General features: G+C 36.3%; 4 protein-coding genes across 4 annotated transcripts; 2 read left to right on the top strand and 2 right to left on the bottom strand.

The window, feature by feature from the left end:
• The first annotated feature begins 341 nt into the window (after window positions 1-341).
• Dnmt1 (DNA cytosine-5 methyltransferase) lies at window positions 342-9410 on the top strand. The gene is made up of 9 exons (XM_073093008.1): window positions 342-600; window positions 794-893; window positions 1410-1890; window positions 2144-2357; window positions 2452-4797; window positions 4991-5648; window positions 6897-7077; window positions 7808-7989; window positions 9291-9410. Exons 1-9 carry the CDS (start codon window positions 473-475, stop codon window positions 9369-9371), a joined length of 4371 nt encoding a protein of 1456 aa, XP_072949109.1. The 5' UTR covers window positions 342-472; the 3' UTR covers window positions 9372-9410.
• Window positions 9411-9537: 127 nt separating this feature from the next.
• LOC140757344 (ESF1 homolog) lies at window positions 9538-15120 on the bottom strand. Its single transcript, XM_073093009.1, has 8 exons — window positions 14558-15120; window positions 14131-14254; window positions 13294-13396; window positions 12706-12823; window positions 11660-11850; window positions 11130-11331; window positions 10477-10677; window positions 9538-10220 (listed from the first exon to the last, which is right to left on the bottom strand). Exons 1-8 carry the CDS (start codon window positions 14982-14984, stop codon window positions 9559-9561), a joined length of 2028 nt encoding a protein of 675 aa, XP_072949110.1. The 5' UTR covers window positions 14985-15120; the 3' UTR covers window positions 9538-9558.
• Window positions 15121-16931: 1811 nt separating this feature from the next.
• On the top strand, window positions 16932-17649 carry LOC140757342 (TP53-regulated inhibitor of apoptosis 1). The gene is made up of 2 exons (XM_073093007.1): window positions 16932-17166; window positions 17245-17649. The coding sequence occupies exons 1-2, from the start codon at window positions 17020-17022 to the stop codon at window positions 17347-17349; spliced, it is 252 nt and encodes an 83-aa protein (XP_072949108.1). The 5' UTR covers window positions 16932-17019; the 3' UTR covers window positions 17350-17649.
• An 836-nt stretch (window positions 17650-18485) lies between these two features.
• spt4 (Transcription elongation factor subunit spt4) lies at window positions 18486-20979 on the bottom strand. Its single transcript, XM_073093006.1, has 4 exons — window positions 20740-20979; window positions 19866-19972; window positions 19612-19667; window positions 18486-18653 (listed from the first exon to the last, which is right to left on the bottom strand). The coding sequence occupies exons 1-4, from the start codon at window positions 20806-20808 to the stop codon at window positions 18535-18537; spliced, it is 351 nt and encodes a 116-aa protein (XP_072949107.1). The 5' UTR covers window positions 20809-20979; the 3' UTR covers window positions 18486-18534.
• Window positions 20980-24072: the final 3093 nt, after the last annotated feature.

The following is a 24072-nucleotide window of genomic DNA, read 5'->3' as shown; positions in this document are numbered from 1 at the left end:
CACTGAAAACTATTAGGAACTCCAGGTATTAGCTAATTACACTAATCAATAGCTTTTTTTTCAATTTTGTAGAAAATGCTCTGCTGTGTGAAGTTAGCAGAGCATTATTTCATTCTGCTTTATCTCCCTGAAATCGCCAGAACTATTCCTGAAAACTATCAGGAACTATAGAACTCATGTGCATGCGAATAGAACTCTCATTTTTTAGTGCTCTGCTGGCAAATGCTGTGCTAGTTTCACGGACACTATATAGGATCGAATACTAATCATATGACCATAAATATTCGCGCATTTCGCGCCTTTTTTTGACAAGTCGCTACATTCATATGTCAAACCAAATAAAAGTTAGAAATATTGTTCAATACATATGTTTTATTTATTCATTGAAATCTGAATTAAACTATGAGATTTGAGTAAAACTATGAGCTTCATTGTGCTTATATTGAATTTTATTAGTTGACACTCGATAAAAATGCCGGTGTCAAGTAACTTACGTGTAAGTCCCCGTCTTAAAGAAAAAAGTTTTTCAAATGAAAATACAGGTATTCCTGATAAAGAAAATGCTTCTCTCACGCCAAAAACTGTTTCCCCACAAGAAAAGTAAGTACAGATTTAAACAGACAACACCAAATAAGTAGTAACAAGTAATAAAAATATTAAATCATGCTAGACAAGATATATTTGTTAAAATCAGTGAAATATATTTTCTCATACATCATTTAGTGTCAAATAACTTCAATTTCCCTACGTATACGAACAAGAACCTAACATTTGTACTAATATAAAATTTCAGAATTAACAAAAAATTAAAAAGCAATGGAACCCAGTTGAAAATTACAAATATGTTTCCAGCCAAAAGGAATAGGAGTCCTTCATGTGATAACTCAGAGCAGGTAACTATTTGTTAAATTCTTATGTGATTGAAGCAATGTGCAGTTTTATTAAAAAGCTTCTCAAAGAATAAGTCTACCATTAATCTCCACGTGGGTAGGATGGTGCATGGCCTATCTTTATTACTTGTGTTGTAAAATAAGCAACGAGCGTCAAACATTGAAATCTCGAGTCTTTAGCGCTCAAACATTTAAGACTTGTATTCAAGTCTGAGTCGAATGTCGAGGCTGATGCTTTTGGAAAGCTTTTCTATGAAAACAGGCAGGAACTTGAGCGTTACAGAACAGACTCAAGTGCCGACCTGAGAGTTTGTAATCAGCTTGAGCGCTGTCAAGTGTTAAATTGCCGACTTGAGTGTTTTTACAGCAGTTCTTATTATATCCTATAAAAATCAATCAATAATAAATAGAACATAATTGTTAGAGTTATTGATTACTTAAATGTAAAACTCTAAAGTATGTGTTTTTATTGTGTCATTCAACAAGTATGTAGTTATAACTAAATACCGTTTTTTATAGAAAAGATTAAAACTGGATAAATCAGAAAATGAGTCTGAAACAATTATTGATGATGATACCAAATCTCTCAATCACTCCCCAATAGAAGATGTTGAACATACTTCAATTGAAGAGGTTGAGCTCACCACACTTTCAACTAAAGAGATTGAACATCAAACAGCGGAAGAAACTAAAATTGTATGTGAATCACTGGAAATAGATAAAAATTCAAATGAAATTAAACCTGCAAATGAGATGTGCGACAAAAATGAATCGATTGAGCAAAAAAGTAACAATGAAATGACTAAAAATATAGAAGTTAATTTGTGTACTGAAAATTCAAGCCAAAATGAAATTATACACAAACCCAATCCCATAGAGAAATGTGATACTTGTGGGCAATTTCTAAATAATTCTGATATTATATTTTACCAAGGACACCCACAGGATGCTATTGAAGAATTCATAGCTTTGACTAATGATAAACTAATATTATCAGCTGGTAAGTTTCCTATGCTTAACCAACTCCCATTACTACCTCTTTACTATCATTTTAAATTTTGGGTAAAGGGGGTAAAGGGTTGGGAACACTAGATTTAAATAAGCCTAATGCTTATAATGATGTAATTTTTTTATTACATCAAGTAAGAAATTTAACGCCTGTACACCTGAGAGATCAGAGTTGAGAAGAGATGTAATTGTTGGTAACGTTTTCATTACATAATTATTTTCATTGTAACATAATTTTTTTTTAGGTGATGAAGGAGATATTATGGAAAGACCGCAAACTAACATAACCGGCTTTTCAATCTTTGATCACCATGGACATTTGTGCCCTATTGATGGCGGTCTAATTGAAAGTGATGTTCGAATTTACATGTCAGGGTATCTAAAATCAATTTGCTCTGACTCTCCAGATATTGATGATGAATCTATTCCGGTTAAGGATGTGGGCCCTATAATAGAATGGTATTTCGTTTTGAATTATGCTCTCATTACGTTTGTTATTTTTTTGTAATAGTTCTGTGTTATTTTACTGTGGACTTATTTTTTGCTCTTGCAGGTTTATTCATGGCTTTGATGGAGGTATGAGGAATTGTATAACACTTTCCACAGAATTTGGTGAATACAACTTGCTCAGACCTAGTGCTGAATACACACCATTAATGGACAATTTATATGAAAAAATATGGCTCAGTAAAGTTGTTGTTGAGTATTTAGAAGAGAATCATTACCTTCAACCAACTTATGAAGATTTATTACAGGTTGTAAGAGAATCAGTAATTCCAGATTTAAATGATAAAAAAATGTCAGAGGAAATACTACACAAACACGCCCAATTTGTATGTGATCAAGTTGTTACCTTAGAAGCCGATGATGATGCAGAACCATTGATCACATTGCCATGTATGAGGGAATTGATAAAGCTAATGGGAATCAAATTTGGTAAACGTAAAATTCGTCCTAAAATAGATTATAAGAAGGTTGACAAAAAAGCTTGGACTAAAGCTACTACTACACCGCTTGTGAGAAAAACATTTGAGAGTTTCTTTACGAATCAATTGGATAAAACGAACCATGAGCTTGTGTTGAGAAGAAAACGATGTGGTATTTGTGAAGCTTGTCAGTTACCAGATTGTGGTCAATGTAATGCATGTAGGGCGATGGCTAAATTTGGTGGTCATGGGCGTACAAAAAAAGCGTGTGTACGTAGACTTTGTCCAAACATGGCTGTACAGCAAGCAGAAGATTCGGATCCTGAAGACGAAGAAGAATATCGACAGATGGCAGAAAAGAAGGAACATGACAAGATTGATGAAATTCTACCTGTAAAACTTACTGGAACCAATAGCAGAAAAATCAAATGGATTGGAGAACCCACAAAAGCAGATGCTACTAAAGTATACTTTGAAAAAGTAGAAATTGATGATGCAGAACTGACTATTGGGGACTTTGTTATGGTTGAAACTTCCCAATCTAATATTCCTGCTTTAGTAGCGAGAGTAACATATATGTGGAAAGACAGTATTAATCCCAAAGCTGGCTATTTTCATGGAGAAGTTTTTATAAGGTCATCAGATACGGTTTTGGGGGAGTGTGGTGATCCAAGAGAAGTATTTTTAGCTGATAGATGCTGTCATGGAGCTCCACTATCTTCTATACTACGAAAAGCAAATGTAGAAAGGAAAAATGCACCAGCTGATTGGTTCAGACTTGGTGGAAAAGAAGTAGATGAGGAGTTTATTGAAGATGATGGTAAAACATACTACTATAAAAAATATTACGAACGATTCACGGCACGGTTCGAGGATGTACCAGAAGATCCAATTTGTCCAAATGTATTAAGGAAGCACCGTTTTTGTCCGTCTTGTGAGCGCAAGACCAAGAGAGATGCAATTGACATTCCCAAAGTTTCAGGAAAACTAGTGGAGAAATCTGAAATTGTGAAGGAAGTTAATCGAACTGAATGGACTACAGTTAGGTGGCACAACTATGATTACAAGAAGGGTTGTGGTGTCTTTCTAAAACCGGGTACATTTAAATTAAAAAATAACAATAATATCATGAAAGAAAATTGCAGCATTAAATTAGAAAATGTTGATGAAGATATTTACCCAGAGTACTACAGAAAAAGTGATAATAATTTACGCGGTTCTAACGTTGACACGGGAGAACCTTTTTGTGTTGGCCACATCGCCGCCGTCACCGCCGCCGGGGAGGGCCCTCTTATATCTCCCCAAGACATTTATGTAAAGGTGAATATTTTGTACAGACCTGAAAACACTACGAGCAGATTCCCACAGCACGAAGACTTAAACGTCGTTTATTGGTCTGATGAAATAAAAGAGATATCCTTTTCGGCAGTAATGGGCCCGTGTCATCTAGTCTACGAAAAAAATATTCCACATCAAGATACATTACACGAATGGCTCGGGAGGGACCCGAGCAGGTTTTACTTCCGAATGGCGTTCAACAGGGCCTCCGGCGAGCTCGAGGACGTTCCGCAGCACGCGACCGCGGTCGGTCGCACCGACAGGGGCAAGGACAAGGGGAAAGGGAAGGGCAAGTCGAGCAAGCCGGTCGAGGTCAGCCAGTCGGTGGCGGAAGCTAAAGTGCGACCGCTGCGAACGCTAGACGTCTTCGCCGGTTGCGGGGGGCTGTCGGACGGGCTGCACCAGTCGGGGCTGGCGGAGTGTAAGTGGGCCATCGAGAACGTGGAGGCGGCGGCGCACGCGTATTCGCTGAACAACAAGAGCTGTACGGTGTTCAATGAGGATTGCAACGCGTTGCTGAAGGCCGCCATGGAGGGCTCGTCGCACAGTGCGGCGGGGCTGCGCCTGCCCGCGCAGGGCGAGGTGGAGCTGCTGTGCGGCGGCCCGCCCTGCCAGGGCTTCTCGGGCATGAACAGGTTAGCTTTTATATTCTTATTTGTATAAACGTGGCTTTATAAAATTATGTTATAGAAATAGACGTACAGGTTCCCCAATATCCATTTGTTTATTATATTTTGTTATAAAAGGAATTTATGTTTATTTATATTACATTACAACAAAACTTGATGTATAATTCACAGCATTTAATGATTATTTATTTTCAACTAGGTTCAACTCCCGTGAGTACTCCAACTTCAAGAACTCATTGGTGGCGTCCTATTTGTCTTATTGTGACTACTACCGCCCCAAATATTTTATACTGGAGAACGTTCGAAACTTCGTCGCCTTTAAGAAGGGCATGGTTTTAAAGTTGACCTTGAGGGCGCTGCTCGACATGGGTTATCAGTGCACGTTTGGCATTCTACAGGCTGGTAACTATGGGGTTCCTCAGACGCGGAGACGGTTAATTATCCTGGCAGCCGCTCCTGGATACAAGTTGCCTCTATATCCAGAACCCACGCACGTATTCAGTAGACGCGCTTGTTCCCTGACGACTACTATTGACGGCAAAAGATTTGTGACTAATATAAAATGGGACGAATCAGCTCCAAGACGAACGTGTACTATAAGTGATGCTATGAGCGACTTGCCGGAAATATGCAATGGAGCTAATAAAATAGAAATAGACTATGGTTGCATGCCCGAGAGTCACTTCCAGCGCATGGTTCGCAGCAAGGATGAGAATGCAAAACTGCGCGACCATATTTGTAAGAATATGGCCCCGTTGATTCAAGCAAGGATTTGTCGGATACCCACTACACCGGGCTCAGACTGGAGAGATTTACCAAACATATCTGTGACATTATCAGATGGAACGAAATGCAAGGTATGTAAACACAAGTAACTTAATCAATAGCTGTGTCTATGTGTTGTATAATCAATATTTGATTTATAATGCAAATATTTTTCGTAATGATTGTTTAACACTTTATACCAAAGCCAAATTTTATCATAAGCTAGAACACAGCAACATTTGACTACTATCAAACCTTATATAATTCATAGTATCTGGTGTTATTTAGTGGAAATCTAGCATAAAAAGATGGGATAAAAATTACTTCACAACATTTTGCTATCAATGTGTATGATGGTAAATAATACAGTACTACCACAGACCCTTTTTTTTTGCACCCAAGTACCACCGCCCTCTTACATAGGATATGTGGCGCAATACAAACCACTACCAACACGTGTTTTGCTTCAAAACAGAGCATCATTTGAGTAGGTTGACTTTGCGCCAATAATACTCAAGTCTCACCCGAGTGCCTTTTACAATAATGTAAAATCCTCCCTTACACATCTTAATATTTTTAGGGGTACCCAAAGGGTATAAATGGAACCCTATTACTAAGAATTAGCTGTATGTCCAGCTGACACAGGGCTTTATCTTTGGAACCGTAATAGATAGACACTTGAAATTTTTACAGAGGATACATAACGGTGGCAGCTATTAACAACAAAGAGTAAAAATAAAATGAAATTTATTATTAAAGGTGGTCTCCATACTGATATTTTTCGATCTAACTGTCAAACCATACTAGGAGGACAGTTGAAATTTTTATAATCCGTTTACTACTATAACTGCTAATATAATAAATGCAAATAAGAACATTAAAACATATTATTATTTTAATATAGTTATTTTAATTGTATTATACGTTGTTTACATATCATTCATCATCACTCCAACCCCATCTACGATGATCTACTCTGTTTCTAGCAGCCTCATATATTGTCAGAAAATAGTGATAGATGGCGTTGTTTCATATAACTAGGTTTTATTGAAAATAATAAAAGGAATTAAAAAAAATAGTAAAAAATAATGAAAATTTGGTGGTACAGAAGCCTCCATGTGCGAGTTCGACTCGTACTTGGCGAATTATTTACTGTTGTTTTCACAAACAAGTCCTTCGACAGTTATTTAAGCCGTGTATCGTGTCCAGGTGTTGCAGTACCGCTACGACGACAAGAAGAACGGGCTCCCTTACACATCTCAATATTGTTTGCTGTTTACACAAACACGTCCTACTTACGTCCTTCATCTACAGTTATATAAGCCGTGTATCGTGTCCAGGTGCTGCAGTACCGCTACGACGACAAGAAGAACGGTCGGTCGTCTATGGGCGCGCTGCGCGGCGTGTGCGCGTGCGCCGCGGCCGCCGCCTGCGCGCCCGGCGACAAGCAGGAGAACACGCTCATCCCCTGGTGCCTGCCGCACACCGGCAACAGACACAACCACTGGGCTGGCCTCTACGGTAACAAGCACACATTTTTTTATATTCATTTCTTTATTTTATTATAGCAGACGTGTAACTCTGCTGGATGGTAATTGCGCCACCCATGGACATCTGTAATGATATTAGATTCCTACTCCTGAGGACTAAACTGGGACACCTTGGAAAAATTATGGCTCCAATTAAATTAACACAGCTACTCTGGAAGCACCGATTCCACACTATTTCTCTTAAATAACGGCAGTGTTAAGCCGCTTTGAAATGTGTAGTGATTAGGAACGGAGACATGCCTAACTTAGGCATTCCAACTTAGTCCTCATCTGTTGCCAACCTCAAATTAAAATCAGAAATCTAATCTTATTTGGGACTGATTGCAGATGTCCATGGGCGTACGGAGCTACTCATTTGTTACTTAAATAAAAAAAATTCTTTTTCAAAAAACCGTAAGATACTTCGCCGCTTGAAATTTATTGAAGCCACAACGGCTGATTTGTCAGTTATTGTTTTGAATTCATGACAAATAAAAAGAGAAAATTTACTAATAAATAACTAATACTGCATAATTGACATTAGAAATAAATAAGTATTTCAAATATTTTAGGGCCATTTTAGCACGGAGATGTGGCAAAACTTTTTTACGCAACTATTTCAATTGTCAAAACTGGTTACGTTTTCTTGTTAGGAGTGAGTAATATTTACTAATCTATGTCATAAGCGTATTTAAGTCGTTCATCACTCGCCTGTACTCCAGGGCGTGTGTCGTGGGGCGGGTACTTCAGCACGACGGTGACGGACCCCGAGCCGATGGGCAAGCAAGGCCGCGTGTTGCACCCCGCGCAGGCGCGCGTGGTCTCCGTACGCGAGTGTGCGCGATCGCAGGGCTTCCGCGACCAGTACCTCTTCGCTGGATCCGTCATGGACAAGCATCGACAGGTAACGGCAGTGAAGACTACAGACTTGAAGGTAGAACCCTTTGCGGTTCGACTCCGGCGGCACCACCGCCACACCTATTTCTGTTATAACAGCAGTGTTAAGCGCCGCTGTGTTCCGTTTTGAAGGTTAAGGGAGACATACTTTTCCGAGGCGTTCCAGCTTACTCCTCAGGGGTAGCGGCTCATCTGTGGCCGACCTCAGGTAGGAATATCTAATCCTACCTGGGGTTGATTACAGATGTCCATGGTCTGCTACTCCTATATATTATAAAATAAAAATGTACGGACACTGCCGGCTCCGTCATGGACATGCATCTACAGGTAACTAATGATGTGCCAAGTCGCCCATTTTTAGTATTCGAGTACTAAAGTACTCTTAAAAAAGAATCGAGTTACGACTCGAGTCCAGAGTATTAATTATGTACTCGAGTTAGCATGAAGTATTCGAGTACTCCAGCAAGCAAGATTTTTTTTACTATTTTAGTACAAAAAATCACTCACTAAACAAAAATAAACAAGTTTTAACTTGCACAATTCCTGCCGTATTCACTTGTTTGCCTAAATAAGGTACCTAAGGTTGTTTGTCCACTGCACCGTCACCGAGCCGATACCGATAATTAATCACGGCGCCGAAGTAGCGTACACATACATTTACTATGGGATGACGGTGCTCGGGTGACGGACGTTCGGTGGACAAGCTGCTATAGCAAATGTATGTACGCTACTTTGGCGCCGTCATTAATTATCGGTATCGGCTCGGTATCGTGGTTGGTGGACAAACAGCGTAAGGCTCGCTTCAATGTACGAGTACCGTCAGTATTCGAATATCGCTGGTACTCAAATGATCACTTATAGTACTCGAGTATGCAAGTTTATGTAAGTGCTCGAGTACTGACTCGAGTCGACCTGACTCGGCACATCACTACAGGAAATTTTGGTAAGAAGCTCTCGAAACCACAGCCCACGAAAGTGAGCAACGGGCTCGATTGAATAACATCGAAATTAAGGGAGTACCAAGCACTAATTCCGAAAATTTATATAATATACTCTCGAAGATAAGCGGACTGGAAGTTTGTCGTGGACTCTACCTGCACGGTCAGTGCTGACTTTATCCTGGCCTAGCACCGACGGGTGTTATCGGCACAGAATCGGCAATTACATATACGAATTTAAAACGCGAGGTTTCAAAATTATGTGCTTATTACAAAATCTCATTATCCCACTCATTGTGAGGGCCGTGCCGAGAAGTAGAGATTTAGGATTAATGATGTCTCAGTATGTAATGTTTTTTCTCCATTCCAGATTGGGAATGCAGTACCTCCTCCACTAGGCGCGGCGCTGGGCAGAGAGATCAAGAAAGCTTTATATGCCTCCACTTCATGATAAATGTTTTTGTTGAGTTATTATACAATTTTGACATTCCTTACGTTTTTTATTAGTGCTAAGCTAATTATCGATTAACGCCATTATGTTGCGCGGTACAGTCTGAAAAAACATAATTCTGCTAACTATTAACTAGTTACTATAAATAATTCCGTAAAAACAAAAATTGAGGCTTATTTCAAGACATTTATTTTATAACATTCTTTGTTTTACGTTTGATATTTTTAACTAATAAACTCAATTCTGCATCCTCTTTAGATTTCTTGGGCTGCGTCACATCTGCGGGAGTGTCAACTGGCCTCCTTTTTATTTTTTCCTGTATTAGTTTCTCCATATTTTTGGTCTTCTTAAAGTTGGGATCACTGGGATCAATATTAAAAAGATGTGAGTTAAATAACGCTGAGAAACGCTCATCATGCATGTTCATTTCGAAATCTGGCAAGGCTTCCTTTTGTTCTTTCATTTTTTCTTTTAGTTTCTTTTTCCTCTTTGATTTCTTGTTAACATTGTCTGCTTCTTGAATTTTCTTAAGACTGAAGTGTGCTTTCCCGTCGTCTTCATCTAACAGCAGTTCCAATTCAGCTTTCTTCTTTTCGTCTTCACTTTCATTATCATTAGAATTGTCATTAACTTTGTTTTTAATAGATTTTTTATTCTTAAATTCAGGTTTGTTAAACTCTTCTGCAAAGTATGGGTCATTCATGTCAATATCTGACGGTACATCATCAGATGAAATGTTTCCTGAATTATCTTCGTTATCTAATTCTTCTTTATTTTTGAGTTTGCGCTGTTTCTTCTTCTCTTTCCTCTTTTGTAATAACTTTTCGAATGGTGTCAAGTTTTTATTTTCTGTAAATGATAGTTTATCAAGTTTTAATTCAGTTATCCAAAAGGTATATTCATTCAATTCAATATGAGTAAAAAGTAAATCTGCGCTCAAATTCAGTACAACATGTTTAATAAATAAATAAATTACGCAACAACAATTGACTTGTATCTTAAAAAATGCCTTTTTTAAAATGGAAACCAATAATATAGTTTGAAATGCGTCAGATTTGAACATATTCATCTATTTTACAAGTATAGTTGTAATAAAATAACATACCTTCATTAATTTTCTTCTTAACCAACTCCTCTGCCTTGTCCTTGACACCTAAGCCCCATGTTATTTCCATTTCCATATCCTTATTCCGTTTCTTATCTTCCTTACTTTCAATGTCTTGAAGCAACATTTTGTATTTCGTTATCGGGTCACCATCCTCTGTTTCAGACTGTGATTCTTCTGCTTCCTCGTTTTCATTGTCATCTGCGAAATAGTAACATTAAAAATAAAATCTACATTATTAAATGTACATACCAACTATATTAATCTTAAAACAATTTTTTGGAGTTTTTTTTACAAATTACTAATTAACATAACTATAAGTATTAAGTCAGGAGGAATTTTCTTCTCTTATATGATTCATATGTGAAATACCTAAGGGTAATAATCTAAATATAAAGTACATAACACTTAATAACATTTTTATCTTTCGTTTGTTAATTGATCATCTTTTTTTTTGTTTGTTAGCTATTAACGATATGTACTTTAAAAAGTTAAAACTCTTCAAAATTTCTATAATTATTATGGTCAAATATTAATAAGCAGTTGATACGTAGTATATTTTTTTAAACAAGGCTTTGAATTTGCCGTGATATACATGGGCAGAGGTCGGCAAATTTGAAATGCATATACTTAAGGAATGAATTTATAACTACCTTCACTACTAGACGCCAAATAGTCTTTGAGGTCGAGATCGTCAATCTTTCCATCCAGTGCGCTTCGAATAGCTTCCGTGCGATTAGGATTTGTGGCGTCCCATGTAAGATCCACCTTCGCCTGCTGCAGCGCGGTTGTCGTGAACAGCCGCGGCTTATATTTCGTTAGGTCGGGTAGTTTCGTGCACACTTCTCGTGGTTCCTGTATAATTTTAATAATATACAGACATTAACAGGATAGTAGCACATCAAATTACTAAATAAAAAGCCGTACATAAAGGTAGATATTAGCACTACCTCCCCGTGCCGCGCCATATACGTGATAATAATAAAAAAATATATATAAAAATAATAGAAACGCATCATGGATCGTTTGTAAAATACGAAAATGTATACGATTCAGGTCGTTTTCAAAACAAAAAAAACTATTTAGCGTCCTTGCAAGAATATCGCTTTCTGAGTTTGCACTGAGAGAAGTTTCACTCAAGAACCATAGATTACTATTACTTATCTTTGTCAAGAACAAATACCTGATCAAACGTGACGTCATCGGGGATGAACCTCATGTCGAGCCGCGTGGCGCTGCTTTCGTACTCCATGCCGTCGCACTCGGCGTACAGGCGGTCCGCCGCGCCCGCGGAGTCGCACTCCACCACCGCGTAGTAGTACCGCAGCCGGTTCAGCTGGTAGCGACGCAGCTTCTCCATGTGGTACGTTGAACCTGGACGAATACTTCTAAATATGACACATATACTAGCTAGCACGGCAAACGTTGTGTTGCCATATAAATACAAAAATGTTAAGGGTGAACAACCCTTATGACTTAGGGGTATGAAAAATAGTTAGTAGCCGATTCTCAGACCTACTGAATATGCATATAAAATTTGGTGAAATCATTCGTAAAGCCATTTCGGAGGAGTACGGTAACTAACATTGTGACACGAGAATTTTGTATGTAAGATGTTATACATCATCATGATCAAGGTTTCGATTATGTTCCACAGCTGGGCATGGGTCTCTTCGAATGAGAAGAAATTGTAGATATACCATATAATAATATACGATTGTTCTTTTAGACAACTCTTAGACATGTTTCCATGCAATGTTTTCCTTCACTAATAAATGAGTAAAGTTCATCTATTATATTCACATGATTTCATGAAGTCCGAGATGCGTTGCTGGGATTCGAACCCTGGAATACTATCATAAAAGGCCAGATTTATATATCTTACAGTAATGAGTAACACTACCAAAGAACTTATACCAGTTATACCAAATCAACTAGTGTCGGTAAATAGTTTCAAGTGGTGGTTGGTGCCATTGATAAGTAAATATCGATAAAAAATCCAGATGCAGGACTAACATGTGTGTTTGGAATTTATGGGAAATGGGAAATTTTACTGAGCTCGTGTAGAAGTACATATCTTACATAGGAAATGTCCTGAGGTATCACACCATGTAAATTGTATAACACAAGTAAATATTCCAGTTCGGCCAACAACCGCAACAAAGTAACAGAAGAAATAGCTGTGAGACTGATAGTTTGAACACTGCACATATTGTATATTAAGCATACCTTCTTCATTGCCACCGTCATCTGATAAATCGACGTCTTCCTTCCGATCGGTTAGTTCAATGGGCCCACGAATTTCTTCCTCTTGCATCCGTTTCAATCCATACTCTGAGGGATATATCTGAAATTTTGAATCACCAAATAATGTATTAAATCGATAAAGTTATGAATATCATATACTATCAGTATTTGATTGAATGTCCATTAAGATTCTGACTTGTTGTACAATGTACATTATATCTGTAGTGATGAGAAGCTACAATATTTTATAAAGTATTTCTGCTGTTTTGTAGCACTTTCAAAATAATATCAGATTTGTATTCCAATTGCGAAAGCGATTACTTTAATTTTTATTATCATTAAATGTAGCGATGAGATAAATGGGCTTCCTGATGGAAAGCAGTCACCATCGCCCACAAACATTTACAACACCAGGGGCGTCAATGCATCACTGGCATTCAAGAAAAGCTCTTTCTCTGCCTTTTTGAAAGGCTACATGTCATAAGAATAGATTATTATTACAGTATATCTTGATCATTATTTAATTATAGACTATAATTACAGTTCATTTTGGTAATTTGTGATACTCACAGTAACACTCTTTATCACACCACCTGGTGGTAAAAATGAACTCAGCAAGACCATTAAATCAGTTGCTTTAATATTGTCCCAATCCATATTACATATTGCAATTCTGAAAACATTATTTAATAGTTAATAAACTGCGGCAAAAGAAATACACAAAAATTTAAAACATCATAAGTAAGACGTATTGTCTGCTCTAACAAGTTTCTTTAGCCTCATTATAGTTATATAAAAAAATTATAGTGCATTTTTATAAAAATCTATCGATCTATTCTGTCATAAAAAAAACATAAACAGTAGAAAAACATATTACAGTATTAAGAATATTATGATTACAAGTTTTTATTAGATTGTAATAATGCCAATGAGTTGTTGTGACCACTTAACATGAAGTAGATGGCTTTTTTTAAGTACTGTATCATACAGCACCTGACAATAAGTTGCCACTGCTATCAATGGACATTTTTAACCAATATAAGTTAGAATGATACTCCTAAGAACTAAATTAGAATGCCTATTGTAAGCATATCTCCAAGGGTGTGGTAAGTTACATCATCCAAATTAAACTACAGCAGTGCAGCAATAGCAGGCAATAAGGCAGAGATAGGCTGCCAGTTCTATTTGTGTGGTAAGGGAGACATACTTTTCCGACGCAGTCCAGCTTAGTCCTCAGGGGTAGCGGCGATCTGTGGTTGACCTCAGGAATAAAATCTTATCTTACCTGGAGTGCAGATGTCCACGGGCGGCATTAGCCACTTACCATCAGATGGACTGCATGCTCGTCTGCTATTCTTATTTTATATAAAATAACCCTGCTATTGCCAACACATATGAAGATATCACCTTTTTGTTGCCTCATCAGTTGTCCCGGCATCAGCGTCTAATTCCCCCCACTCATGTTCCAATTCACTGTCTGCCTCTGATTCACTGCTTTCTTCATCACTCGAGCTGTCAGTCATCAGCACACCTAATTAATTAAATGACCATAATTTTCATTACAATTGCCATACTAAATCTTAGTACTTCTTTTGTGTGTAAATAAAAGTAGTAATAATAGTAAAACATAAAATTCTGGTACAAAGCACTAGCCTTACTTTAAGATATATTTTTTTATAATTATTCGTAAATTAAAAACTTTAACCAAACATCAGCATTATGCACTATATTCTAAGCTAACAAGTGTACTAGTGAGACAATTGAACTAAATACCTACAGAAGTAGTGTAAATAAAAAGAGTATGAATATAATTTTATGAACTAAATAAACATACCTTCACCGCGGGCATAATCAATATCAAGATCTAGTAGCCGCTTCTTGGTTCTCCCATCGAGCTTGCCGCGAACTAGCTTGTCATTAGCGAATTTTGGCGATTCCTCGCTACTCTTTTTATCCTCACTTGGCGGTCGGACGAAGCGCCCGGGCTCACTTTCATCTTCATGTTTTCTATTCTCTTCGGATTCTGCATCGGAACTGCCCGAGTCTTCTAGTTCATAATATTTTCTCAGATTTTCTGTAGATGTTTCGTTCACCGGTCGACCCCGCTTATCGACAGTATATTTCACCTTAAACTTGTCATCGTTGAACATAGACTGGAATCTTTTGTCGATTTTAATTTTACGTTCATGCTTCGGAATTTGCCTATAACGCGGATCGTTAAGATACTTCGCGAAACGACTATCTTTTAGGATGTCACCCATGTTTTTAGTTATAGTCTTTTTATCTCATTTATTGTTTTGCAATTTACATCAATGGTATATAATTATAAAAAATATTTTAGGTTACACGACAGGAGTACAGGACATGTGTAATGAATACATGACATTCCACAATAACATGTGATTTTGACAGTTTTGAAACTTAAGTGTACTTATAAAAAAAAACTAAAAAAATACACTTTTTATAGAAAATCCAACTAAAAAATAGAAATTTTTTTTTTTTTAAATTTGAATTAAGAATAGTGTAAATAAGATAAAAATATTTTTTATTGTAAAAAAAGCGTGGGGTGCATGGTGTCAATAGTTATAAATATTTTATTGATAGATATTGAGTAGAAGGATTATCATTTTGATAATATCTTAAAAAGCACCCCACGCTTTTTTTACAATAAAAAATATTTTTATCTTATTTACACTATTCTTAATTCAAATTTAAAAAAAAATATTTTCTATTTTTTAGTTGGATTTTCTATAAAAAGTGTATTTTTTTAGTTTTTTTAAACTATTATTTATTTTTCATTTTTTGGTCGAATTTTTTATAAAAGCGTATTTTTTAGTTTTTTTTAACTATTATTTATTTTTCATTTTTTAGTGATTATTTTAGCGATTATTTTAACGATTATTACGTAGCGTATTATCAAGTTTATCTTTCGAATCAGCATCAGCACCTTTGCTTAGCAGTGCAAAAATGAATATTGGGTCATTGTTTAACACAGCTGTATGAAGTGGTGTTTTACATTGGTGTTTATTTTTATTGTTATCGTGAAAATCCCAGAGGAGTTGTTGAATGACATCCGAATTGCCAATGCTTTCTTTCATAATTTATACCATATCCCAGGTCCACTATCTTGGATAAAAGTAATCACGGAAAAAGGATGATAGAGCATCTTTTAAAAACAGGCGCTGATGGCAATACTCAAGAAAAAAACGGTCAACTGCTTTACATCTAGCCATTTCAAAAGGACGTCGTCCAATCATCGATTTAATATTACAGCATGATGATGATGTTAATATCAAAAATAATTCTAGAATTTCTTCTCTTTGTGTTGCTGCTGCCTGCAGAGATTTTAAAACTGTTAGTAGTTTAATTAATTTTACAGCTCGAGTTAATAATAAAAGTTGTGTATGACGATGAGCTGAAATCATATATGCCTTTACATTTGGCAGCAAGAAATGGGAACAATGAAATAGTGGAAATCTTGTTAAAGGAAGTTGCAGATGTTGAAGTGCTGAATGAATAAGGATGATGAGACACCGCTTCATGATGCTATTAACAACGGACGCGTCGAAGTTGAGGTTAGGTCAGGTCAGGTCAGGTCAGGTCAGGTCAGGTCAGCTCAGGTCAGGTCAGGACAGGTCAGGTCAGGTCAGGTCAGGTCAGATCAGATCAGGTCAGGTCAGGTCAGGTCAGGTCAGGTTAGGTTAGGTTAGGTGATCGGCGCGCCTGGTAGATTCCTTTATTGGTCTTAACGCAGACCTTCCGGGTCTCAGGAAAACAAAAATCGCTGATCCTGATTATCCTAGTAAGGATAACGGGTCAGAATGTTTAAAATATTGAATTGTCATCGGTCCTTAATAAGTATGCCAAATTTCGTGTTAATCCGACGTTTTGAAGGGGGTTAAAATCACGTTCAAAGATTCCGTTACATACTAACATACCAACATACATACGTCTGAAGCTAATAAAAGCGTATTAAAATAGAGTACTAGGCAAAAGCAAATTGAAGTAAACAGTAGACATTGTTATTATCCTAATTAAATATTATAGAATTTTTAATTTGCCAATAGAGCTAAACGAAACGATTAAGTTATCTACACCTAGTCTATATTGGAAAAAACTGTCAAATCTAATTTCGTTAGAAGTGTGCCGCGATATCAGTCTACATTATTGATCATAGATTGACTGATGTGACAGATAATTATGTTACTCTGTGGTAAACTTGACAATCCAGAATTGTCAAATCAAATCAATTCGGTCTTTTTCATCAATAAAGATTAATATTAATTTTAAGTAATTATGAATAGCATAGGGGAAGAATGTACAGACTTAAAGAAACAATACGACGACTGTTTCAACAGTTGGTTTTCGGAGCGTTTCCTTAAGGGCGATCACGACGATTCAGTGTGTGCTGGAATCTTCAAAGTTTATCAAGATTGTGTAAAGGTATCTAATCAAAAACATAAAATCACGCAAATGTTATGCAACCTGCATGTTGTATCTAAATTGTTCTTTATCTTTCAGAAAGCTATGAAGCAGCAGAACATTGATTTTAAGGAAATTGAAAAGGATGTGCTGGGCACCGAAAACGAGTTCAAAGTACCGCCATCCGAAAACAATAGCAGCTGACAAAAATGTAGTTTGCTCATGTGCGCATTTAGTCCAGTTTTCTACTGGAACTCTAAGAACAAAGGCATAACCAAATGTCCTGATTAACAAAAGTTGTGTTACAATCTATAGTGTAATAAGTTTAAACTTGAAAAAGTATTCAATATGTACAAATTTCAGTGCTATGGTGTTACTTATGCAATCATGACAAATATCTTAATCACATACAGATGACGCCAGTAAATTGCATTTATTTTAGCACTTTACATATTTTAAGTATTATTTGTTAACTATTAGAATACATTATGTTTGTTAGCAAAATGTTGTTTGATTTTTACAAATATTCATCAATGTTAACAATTGTATTATTGGATTTGATTTCCATTGTAATAAAATTAATAGTAATAGTTTAATATAGTTAACATCCTTGACACAATAGTATTCGCATCAGTATCTAATAGAATGCTATATATCAGAATTCAATTCACATATCGATACCTTACTTCGCAAATCAGCCAAGTCTACTATTATTTCAAAATGTTTTTTTTTATTTTTATTTAGTTCAACTCCATTTATTATAAAAAAAAATAAAAAAAACATCTTGATGAAAAGTGGAGTTGGCTGATTTGCGAATTAAGGTATAGATATATAAATTCTTCACACTATCATAATATAATTAAATTAATTAAGATAATATATCTTGTGCCACTACTTTCTTACAATGAACTACCTTATGAAGGATTGGTGGTTCTTCATGTTCAATAATAGTTCTGCAAAAAATATATTATAGTAAATAAAATATTTATATTTATTTTATAATGATACTAAGAAATAATCTATACTCTACCCTTTGATCTCCATTTTATGACATTTCATAGGTTTCTTTTATTGGAATCCGAACCCGATAAATTTATCCTGCTTAACTGTACACCTAGTATAAATAGTAGACAATTTTTATTGTATTATGGAGTTCCAAATTTTTATACACATTCTAGTAACCCTAGATCTTTTTTTAGCGAAGCCTTTGATAAGTAAAACAGGTAGATAATCCACCTATTCTAATTCACCTCTGACAGCTAAGCTAATATTGTGAGTATGACCTATTTCATAAACTACAGGGACAGGTCATTAATATAAAAAGAAATAATCAAAGACACTTCAAGCTTAAATTTTATATATTAACTTATTAATTAAAAAAATATCTGATTATCGTTGACTGGTATCCCTTGGTCTGTACACGATACCTCGGCTTTTCATATCTCTTATCACTCCAGCAGGCAGGCGCCCAGATACTGATATAGCATAAACTCCTTTACAAAAACGACCTGTAATCAGATATGGTTTAGAATTAAGCACACCATTTATTTCAATAGGAATTGCTTTAATAACTAAAAAATGTATTTATAGATGTGATTTTTTTATATAATATAGGAGTAGCAGACGAGCACGCAGTCTTGATGGTAAGTGGCCACTGCCGCCCTTGGCCATCTGTAATCAACTCCAGATATGATTAGATATTTCTACCTGAGGTCGGCCACAAACGCGCCGCTACTCCTGAGGAATAAGCTGGAATGCCTCAGTGTCTCCTTTACCACACCCTTCAAACCAGAACATAGCAACGTTTAATATTATTTATGCTTGCTGTTATGAGACAGAAATAAGTGTAGTGTTGGAACTGCCGGAGTCGAAATTGACAAATTTTATTATTTATTAGTATTATAGTATATTTTAGAAATGAGCTATTACTTGTTATGACAGTAAAGAAAAACATTGTGAGGGAATCCACACATCAGTGAGTCCTTTAAATTTTTTTATTAAAGTTTTAAAGCCACTAATCTGCACTTTTTGAACTTGGTTTGGTCATACACCATTTAGTACACATGGTCCAGTGGCCTAAAGACGTCTTACTCTGAGATTGGCACCCAGCAATGGAATAGTAATGTGTTGATGACCTTTTGTTATTTTTGAAACACCTATCTAAGGACTTGGATATAACAAACACCAATACCTTGTCAAAATCCTACCTAGCTGTTTGAGAGATATTAAGTAATAAAGAAAGATACATGCAAAAAACAACCCTTTCTTGGCAGTCGCATTGCACAATAAACAAGTGGTCCATATCGACGGCAGCAAAGAACAAACGGCTATCTACAAGTAGTGGTTTTGTAGATGCCAGCCAGTTGTTCTTTGCTACCGTCAATATTATTATTAATTAGAAAGCATATAATATTTTAAGTGTAGCATATATACCTTAAGATCAATTTTAAATAATGAAATACTCACTTATACGTTGCCATTTGCAAACCCAACTATCTTCGGGGCTCATAACAGCTATCATTCTGTAAAAATAATAATTAATAATGTTAACATCTCTAAAATAAAATAATGATACTATCTAAGATAAGCTATTTCAAAAGTTGCAGGCAGAAACCAACACAAAGAAACTTACATTTATTTAATTATTATATCAGAACTATACTACTGTAATTTATGTAATTATTATTAGACGACAATTTAAATTACTCGTTAATACATACCCATCAAAGTTATTACTTGTGCAGTCATAAACATTATCTTTATTATTCTTCATTCGAAGAAATTCATCGCAATTGTCGCACCCATCATATTCAAATTGGTCAAATGTCTGAAATAAGTGTAACGTGTATGTTGCATAGGAGTATTTATATATTGAAAATAAAGTCATAATTCTAAAAACCACAAGTCTAGCAGTTCTTGGAAATCATTTTGAGGGTCTGATTATAATAGAGTACTGCGTCCATTCCACTTTAATCCAGAGGTTTTTAAGAGCAGTACATTGTAATCCGACAAATTTAAAACACATGCAGCCACATAAGCAATTGTAACCTGTTCAAGCATATACAGAGGAATGTTTGGTTTGTTTAATTACAAAATTATCAGGACAAAATGGCTGGTTTAAAGAGGATTCACTACAATCACTTTGCAGATGATTGTTGCACAGTTAGGTATGCAACCCTAATATTTTGATATTATAAAATATATATCGATATATAGAATAATTGATTACAAAAATCATTCCAAATAAATAAACATATCTGAGTTATGTACTTAAAAAAAATTGCAAGGTGTATGAAGTCTACTAATCCACATTAGACAGCTTGGTGAACTATGGCCTAAATTCTTGTCATTCTGAGAAGACGACAGTGCTCAGAATAAGTCAATAATGATGTTGCAAGTGAACTTCTTTTTCTGGGGTTCCCTGCGATAGATCTTTTAAATTTTGAACGGCCCAAAGAATCCATAGTTTTGTCAAAACCACTGGTAATTAGAGAAATTGCCGGGTTCAGACAATCTCTTTGGCTTTATAATATTAATATAGATGCTTAGAAGTAGACACATGTAATAAATGTTAGTATTATATTGAAATATCACCTTTATTAGAGAACAAACTAAGCAAGCTCGTAGTCCTCTGATGTCCTTCGGCACGGTATCTAGAGACATACTGGAAATAGTTTTAGTGCTTATTTCTCAAATACGTATTTATAATTGTTTCTCAAATTTCTATAGTAGTTTTATATTGTATTATTGTTTCAGTTACGCGAGGAAGGTCTGCGTTTGCAATTTTTTGATTTTGAGTATAGTATGACATTGACTGATTGACAATGTTATTGTGACAACTGGCACATTGCACCACAGAATACCTATACTGCTAACGGAGCATTGCACATTATTAGTCACAGATATTCTCACAAACTCATAATATAAACAGTCATACAACCAACTCACTTACACACTGTAGTTCACAGAACACCTATACTTGCTGTAGCTGCATGTTGCACATGATAAGGTGTATTTTTCGAGCCTCCTTGGTATGATTTTATTCAAGTGAAATTGGAAATATTTGGTGGTAGCACCTAAACAACTGGAGCATTAATGAAAAAGAAGTACTTAGAAAAAACCTATATATTTTGATGCTTTTATTGTTTGATTGGATTATTGACCTATTTAACATATAGGTAATATTGGTACAAATTCACCACGTTCTTGTTCCTTGAAATCCACTATAGGTTACTATATTTTTTGATATGGATAGACTATTTTGGCAATGGGAGGTCTCGCGCCGGGCTAGGTGATCATGCCCGGGGAGCGGCTATGCTCCAACATTCTCAGTTCCAAACTTGCATATGTACAAGATGTTTAGAGGACTTCAAAAGCGTGATTCAGTATATTTGTGGCGCCATCTCTTGATGAGTAACGGGAAGTCGCACATCACCCCCTGCTTAGACCGGAGGTCGATATCTTCAGTGATCCGTACTTCGGTATATTTCGCATGGCTTACAAGCGCTCCAAACGTCCTTTGTCTGCGTTGAGTCGAGATGTGAGGGAGAATCAAGGCCTTGAGATTGGAGGGAAGTGAGGTGGGCGAGTAATGGCTACTCGAGCCGTCCGTGAAGTACCGGATAGTAGCTGTTCAGGAGCAGGAAGCGTTGACTTGATGCGATGCTATGACCTGATTGACAGACAGACTAAAAATGAGTAATTATTGTAAAATGTCATTTGAAGAACATAATTATTTTGTAATTTAAGTAATTAAACATAGCCTTGTAATTTATTATGGGAGAGAGTACAAAGAAGGTATACCTAGGGGACTAGCGGTACAATATTATCTTACGGTTCTAATTTGCGAGACATGATTTATTAATTAATTTTTAATACAATATAAAGTTGTTTATTAGGTAAATTGTGTACGAAAATTGAAAAAAGGATAAATACAAGAGTTATAGTGAGACAGGGTAGGAGTAATTATGTTACGGACAGACACGTTTAAATTCATTCATTCATTTATATGTATACATACTATTTCATTTAAATTGTTGCTTATTGCGTATTATCATACTATGATGTGGTAATCTATTCCCATTTATTTGTGCCTAACTAAGCAATTCTTGCGAGTACGTTACTTAATTAGCGTTATACGCAGTTAAATTTACGACGAACTTGACTCGTATGAATGGGTATTATCATTAATAATTAAATCCGCTTCGTTATACATTTGTGAACTAGTTAAATACATTGATATAGTATTATTATTCATTAAAAGATATTAGACCAAAATGTATGAATGAATTTGGTCTTTGACGGCGGGGGCCCTGTGCCCTTATTACAGGCTTAATTTTTCGATGTTTATGTGTAGGTATTACAAATTAATTGCTCTATATTTTAACGGCGTATATGCCTGTAAGTTTTACAAAAATGTTCACGAAGGTAGATTACGTTACGGCTACCATACTTACCTTTTTTTGTTTACGAGGGGGATACCTTCAAAAGGTACCCAGTGTCGTGGGAGCGACACGGGGTTATGTGGGATTCTTACCGCACTAGAACCCCCCCGGTGGCCGTCCTCAGCCGGCCGCCAAGAGGACTCCGGGATTTCCTACGAAACGCAACCCTAGTCCTCTGAACGCGTTGCCCTTTCGGGCTCCTCTTAGGTGAGCTTCAGGACTCACCACACCGTCTGGTGTTTACGACGGTATGCGACCACACATACCGCCGTCCTTCCCGGAGTTGCTTGCTGGACGGCTCGACCTCCCAATCTTGCCGTCCGCATCCCCGGAAGCCCCGTTTTAGTCGCCTCTTACGACAGGCAGGGGATACCCTATTCTAGTCCCGGGACTACAGGGACATACCATACTTACCTACAGCCATTCGCACTTGACCAGCTATGGTGTAGGTATTTAACGGGGATCCGGACCTCTCTATTTGCGTTCGAAAAGAAATGAGATAATTTTTCACAGACTATTATTTCATTCCAGATGCTTAGGGATCGCCGAAATCGACGCCTTCGACTATAGCTAGCTATATTATCTACGATCAAGGAGGAAATAACTGTTGATAATAATAGTAGCATAAAGAAAATATTCTGGGTGTGAATGTGAAATGTTTATTATTATCAATGGAATGGTAATGCACGATCAATATGTATATACTTACGAGCGAGCGAGCCCACCCTTAAAATTCACATACCCTTATGTTTTAATCGAAAATTTGATAGAAAATAGCATTCAGTAACTGTGATATATACATCATCGTCATCATCATCAACCCATTACTGTCCCACTGCTGGGCACGGATCTCCTCTCAGAATGAGAAGGATTAGGCCATAGTCCACCGCGCTGGCCAAGTGCGTTTTGGTAGACATCACATACCTTTGAGATTTTTTTTTTTATAAATCTCTCAGTTATGCAGGTTTCCTCAAGATGTTTTCCTTCATCGTTTAGCAAGTGATAATTAATTTCTAATACGCACATAACTTTGAAAAATCAGAGGTGCGTGCCTGGGATTTGAACCTCGGACCCCTCGATCGAGAGGCCGTGTTTCTTAACCACTAGGCTATCACTGCTATATATATATACATATATTATTATATTATGTGTGATTTTATACTTAATTATATCCACCATTCACCATTATACCTAATTATAATAATTGTGATTATGTCACGAACTTATCCGCAGTTGGAGTAAGTAGGCAGATGGAAGTATAGTAATATATCTACGACAAAGGGCGCATATGATAGGTCAGCATGAGATTAGCACTAGTTTATTTCGGTTCACAATGTTGTATCATGATAAATAATACGATTAATATGTAAGTATGATGTATACGTTACGATCTGTGAGATGGTTTCTCTCGCTATTTCATATAATTATTATTTTTTTTTTCGTTGATAAGGTACAAATAATGTTGATACTGATAGACTATCTA

The sequence above is a fragment of the Epargyreus clarus genome, unplaced genomic scaffold, assembly GCF_041222505.1.
Source record: "Epargyreus clarus isolate Ecla_fem2 unplaced genomic scaffold, WU_Ecla_fem_2.2 ptg000004l, whole genome shotgun sequence".
NCBI classification, from domain to species: domain Eukaryota; kingdom Metazoa; phylum Arthropoda; class Insecta; order Lepidoptera; family Hesperiidae; genus Epargyreus; species Epargyreus clarus.
Note: the sequence above shows the minus strand (reverse complement) of the source record. Positions and strands in the feature narration are given on the sequence as shown.

Coding starts and splice junctions, on each gene's coding strand:
- Dnmt1 (XM_073093008.1), top strand. CDS start 473: ATGCCGGTGTCAAGTAACTTACGTGTAAGTCCCCGTCTTAAAGAAAAA. Junction 894..1,409: donor CATGTGATAACTCAGAGCAG/GTAACTATTTGT, acceptor CGTTTTTTATAG/AAAAGATTAAAACTGGATAA. Junction 7,990..9,290: donor TCATGGACAAGCATCGACAG/GTAACGGCAGTG, acceptor TCTCCATTCCAG/ATTGGGAATGCAGTACCTCC.
- LOC140757342 (XM_073093007.1), top strand. CDS start 17,020: ATGAATAGCATAGGGGAAGAATGTACAGACTTAAAGAAACAATACGAC. Junction 17,167..17,244: donor TTTATCAAGATTGTGTAAAG/GTATCTAATCAA, acceptor TTTATCTTTCAG/AAAGCTATGAAGCAGCAGAA.
- spt4 (XM_073093006.1), bottom strand. CDS start 20,808: ATGTCTCTAGATACCGTGCCGAAGGACATCAGAGGACTACGAGCTTGC. Junction 19,973..20,739: donor TAGTTTGTTCTCTAATAAAG/GTGATATTTCAA, acceptor CACTTATTTCAG/ACATTTGACCAATTTGAATA. Junction 19,668..19,865: donor ACAAGTAATAACTTTGATGG/GTATGTATTAAC, acceptor TTATTTTTACAG/AATGATAGCTGTTATGAGCC.
- LOC140757344 (XM_073093009.1), bottom strand. CDS start 14,984: ATGGGTGACATCCTAAAAGATAGTCGTTTCGCGAAGTATCTTAACGAT. Junction 14,255..14,557: donor TGATTATGCCCGCGGTGAAG/GTATGTTTATTT, acceptor TTAATTAATTAG/GTGTGCTGATGACTGACAGC. Junction 10,221..10,476: donor TAAGAAGAAAATTAATGAAG/GTATGTTATTTT, acceptor TATCATTTACAG/AAAATAAAAACTTGACACCA.